The following is a 4,832-nucleotide window of genomic DNA, read 5'->3' on the forward strand; positions in this document are numbered from 1 at the left end:
TTTCAAGGTATAGGGGTACAAGGTATAGGGGGGTATAGGGGTTATAAGGTATAGGTATAGGGTATAGGGTATAGGGGTTCCAAGGTATAGGGTGTAGGGTATAGGGGTTACAAGGTATAGGGTGTAGGGTATAGGGGTTACAAGGTATAGGGGTTATAAGGTATAGGGGTTACAAGGGTGTAGGGGTTATAAGGTATAGGGGTTACAAGGTATAAGGTTATAAGGTAGGGGTTACAAGGTGTAAAGGGGTTATAAGGTATAGGGGTTATAAGGTATAGGGGTTACAAGGTATAGCTGTTACAAGGTGTAGGGATTATAAGGTATAGTGGTTACAAGGTATAGGGTGTAGGTGTTATAGGTATGGGTTACAAGGTATAGGGTGTAGGGTATAGGGTATAGGGGTTACAAGGTAATGGGTGAAGGGTATCGCGGTTACAAGGTAAAGAGTGTTGGGTATAGGGTATAGGGGTAACAAGGTATAGGGTGTAGGGGTTATAAGGTATAGGAGATACAGTGGTAGAGGTGTAAGGGTTAGTATTCAACTTAGATCTGCGCATGTGTATACCATACTTCCGCTTGAAGGGCTGCATTTCAAAACTGGTAAGTTCAGATTTCAAAATTGATACCTTTTGACTATTACGGTTGAATATATTTAGTTTATGGTTAACTTTCTTTGGTATTATTGTTCTTGCTTAGTCTTTCCAGTGAACATTTAACTGCAATTGACTCTGTTATATCTGTATGTAAAAAGCACGTGGGCAATAACATTGTATGCCTTGTTTATGTAATTCCCTTCTCTTGAAACCAATATATAAAATTTACACATACTTTCATTGCTTCATATATTTTTCAATCGATTTCCATGTATTTACCCTGAATCCATAAACTCCTTAATATGTATTTTATATCTCTGATACATCCAAGTTCTAATGTGCTAATAAACTTGTTTTCTGTCTATACCATATACCCTACACCCTATACCTTGCAACCCATATACCCTACACCCTAAACCTTGTTAACCCCTACACCCTATACCGTGTAACCCCTATACCCTTGACCCCTATACACTGTAACCCCTACACCCTACACCTTTTAACCCCTATACCCTATACCTTGGAGCCCCTATACCCTGTAACCACTACACCCTATACCCTATACCTTGTAACCCCTATACCCTTAACCCCCAACACCCTATACCTTGTAACACCTATACCCTGAACCCTATACCTTGTAACCACTATAACCTGTATCCTATACCTTGTAACCCCTATACCCTACACCCTATACTTTGTAGTCCCTATACCCTGTAACCCCTACACCCTATACCTCGTAACCCCTATAACTTGTAACCCCTACACCCTATACTTTGTAATTCCTATAGACTGTAACCCCTACACCCTATACCTTGTAACTCTTATACCTTGTAAACCCTACACCCTATACCTTTTAACCCCTATACCCTGTTACCCCTATACCCTGCAACCCCTAAACTTTATACCTTTTAACCCCTATACCCTATACCCTATACCTTGTAACCCCTATACCCTGTAACCCCTACACCCTAAACCTTTTAACTCCTATACCTTGTAACCCCTACACCCTATACCTTGTAACCCCTATACCCTGTAACCCCTACACCCTATACCTTGTAACTCTTATACCTTGTAACCCCTACACCCTATACCCTGTAACGCCTACACCCTGTAACGCCTACACCCCATACTTGGTAACCCCTATACCCTGAAACTCCAACTTCCTATACCTTGTTACTTCTATACCCCATACCTTGTAACCCCTATAATCTCTAACCCCTGCACTTGTAACTCCTATACCTTATACCCTACAACCTATACCTTGTAACCCCTATACCCTGTAAACCCCTGCACCTTATACCTTGTAACCCTTATACCCTACACCCTATATCTTCTAACCCTTGTAACTTCTATATCCTATATGCTATACCCTATACCTTCTAATCCTTATAACCCCGACACCCTATACCCTACACCATGAGGTGTATACTTTATATCCTACATCTTACACCCTGTGATTGTTACCCCGGCACCCTCTACCTTGTAGCCCCTATTCTTTATACCTTTCACCTTGTCACGCTTGTAACCCCTACACCCTCTACTTTCTAACCCTTGTAATTCCTATATCCTATATGCTATACTTTATACCTTCTAAACCTTGTTACCCCTACACTCTAAATCCTACAGAGTTTTTAACATCTATAAAACTAAACAGAAAGTAAATTACACTAAACATTGAAGTAAATGATTTTTTATAAATCAGTTTTGAGCTGTTATTCCATTGTTGCAAAGATACGACCATGTTTTTTTCGTTTCTGCAGGGGAAGTAGCTTTCATTGAAATAAATCTCTAACCATGGCAGAAGAAAATGATGCTCATGATTTATCCGATTTGGATGCTGAGGCCTTTGAGGGTAAATTAAACATTAAATACAATTTATGAATCACTTATTTTCGATATACAATACTAAATAAACTCAAAAAAGTCTTCTATTCGTGATAATAAGAAAGCATTAAATAAAACGTTTTATCATTGTTTTTGTTATATGCATTAAAGTTTCCTTATAATGTCTGCTTTCTTTTTACAACAAATAATAACTCATTACTATTTCCTTTAGAGCCCATATCGTTGGAGTATATGCGTGAAAACTTTATGGGGGTGGAGGAAGTGAGGGGCATCGTCATGGGACTTCAGAAAAATATTGATGAGAGACTGAATGACTTTGAGCAGAAGATGGAGAAGAAAATGGAGGAGCTCCAACATACCATCATCGGTAAATGTAAGGAGGACTATAATAAAAAGTTGTCAAGCATAAAGGAAACTTTGATAGAAACTTCCAAACAAGAAAAAGAAGACTTAAAAGATGAAGTAAGGAAAAGTTTGGAGGATGGGTTGTTTGTTCTGAAGAAGATCGACGTTATTCGAACCGCACAGGAGGATGTTGACAAAGATGTAAGCATTATCTCCGAAAATCAACCAGAGATGGCCCCACGGCCCCAAGAGAAGAAGCAGTCCACGCCAAAAATGGCCAAAGTGAACTGGAAGGACTTCCCGATGCAAGATGACTTCCTTCGGAGGGAACATGAGAACATGGGCTGGAAGAAAAACAATACCGTCAAAAAATCTATTTTTGATATGGGTCTCAAAAGAAAATTGTGGAACGACGATGAGGTTTGGAGAAAACGAGTATGTTATAAGATCGATGCCCAATACAAAGCGAACTTCTTGATGAGCGACACCAGATCCTCTCCTTCCTAAGGATAGTGTTGATGCTGGGAATTGGGATTAGGTTCTCAAGGACACGGTCCTTTGTCCATCAGAGATTTTGTTCTGCTTTTCTTTTCTGACAAAACAAACAGTTGTCAGTTTTTTAAATTTACTTTAATAGAATACAAATAACAGTTTTGAGATTTAAAGAGAAAAAAACTCTTCTTATTGAGCAAAATATTTCAGAATTGTAAATTTTAATTTTTCTTCAATGTGATTTGAACCTCTATTGTGCAGCAATTTTTTTAAAGTCATTTTTTATATGCCTTTCAATGTCTTAATTTTGACATTTCCTTATGAAAGAGTTTCCATTTTTAACTTGTGTAAAAGTTTTAATGAATGGTAGATTTAGCAGCTGTTTAGTAATTCTATTATTATTAAAATTTTACAATTACGGAAAAAATTATTCTTTTCTCTTTGCTGCTCGCAAAAGGGCAGCTCTAAATGCATTAAATGTTCTGTCTGGAATTCCTCTTCTTTTACATTCGTTTACGTAATCTTTATACATAATTTGGTATGAGTTCTTCCCCTTCCTTATTATGTCATGCAAGATGTTCATCTCAAATGTGTTCCAAGGAAGAAATAGTCTTGCCGGAACATGCCGGGCCGGGACATGCTGTATATTTTGTTCTTCTGGTTCTTTCTCAACAACAGGAACTTCTAACGGTAAATTGGCGTTTTCAATTTCGTTTTCCTCTATATCTGTTCCACTTTTTTCAAAAGGCTTTGAACAATCAAACTTGTGTGGAATATCTTCATATATTCGATAAATTCGTTTTGCCATGGGACCCCGGAGAAAAAATACAGAAAGAACTTTAACCATTTGCAGTTCTTGCTGTGTAATTGGTAATTCTTTCACATAAGCAAGTAAAGAGCTAAAGTTCACATAATATCCGTTTTGTATCAAACATACACATGTTACAAACGTTAAAACCCGAAGTAAATTCTCTTGACCCAGCTCCAGTCCTCTAAGCCGTTGACAAGTTTCAAAAACCCATGGAAATTCTGCATTGGCATTAATGAATTTGCTTCTAAATACTAGGTTTTCTTTTTCCATTTCATTTATAATGTTTGCGGTCAAAAGTTTTACATCGTACGTATTTGTTTCCGCGAACAGATCTCCATATAATATCTTTAATACTTGCCAGTTAGTCCATTTGAATCCACGTTTGATTCTATAGCAGGGAAAATATTTCACATTCAGGTGATTTAGGCCAGCCAACAAGATGTTTGCAATATCTTTTTTTTCACCTTTCATCATTTCCAATGCCCTTCCGAAAGTGAAAGGGAAGTGAAAAATATCCGCCCTGCTCAGATCTTTACATAACTGTTCCGCTGATACAGATAAAATACAGGAAGCCCATGAAGGCACGCTTGCCTGTCTTAGGTCGTGTGTCAGTGAGGGGATCTATGGCTCTCATCCCTGCTATATTTTATATCTTCAATGAGTAGAAGAACTACTCTTGTTCCTAAAATTATATCATTGCAAGAAAGGAAGTCTCCAAATGAGAATAATCTTTGGATTCTTTCAAT

General features: G+C 37.8%; 1 protein-coding gene across 1 annotated transcript; it reads left to right on the forward strand.

Moving 5' to 3' along the window:
* The first annotated feature begins 2,387 nt into the window (after positions 1 to 2,387).
* On the forward strand, positions 2,388 to 3,421 carry LOC134262496 (uncharacterized). The gene is made up of 2 exons (XM_062744890.1): positions 2,388 to 2,445; positions 2,650 to 3,421. The coding sequence occupies exons 1-2, from the start codon at positions 2,388 to 2,390 to the stop codon at positions 3,288 to 3,290; spliced, it is 699 nt and encodes a 232-aa protein (XP_062600874.1). The 3' UTR covers positions 3,291 to 3,421.
* The last annotated feature ends 1,411 nt before the right edge of the window (positions 3,422 to 4,832 follow it).

Source organism: Saccostrea cucullata, unplaced genomic scaffold (genome assembly GCF_032062105.1).
Source record: "Saccostrea cucullata isolate Sc308-1 unplaced genomic scaffold, CSIRO_AGI_Scuc_v1 ctg10778, whole genome shotgun sequence".
NCBI classification, from domain to species: Eukaryota; Metazoa; Mollusca; class Bivalvia; order Ostreida; family Ostreidae; genus Saccostrea; species Saccostrea cuccullata.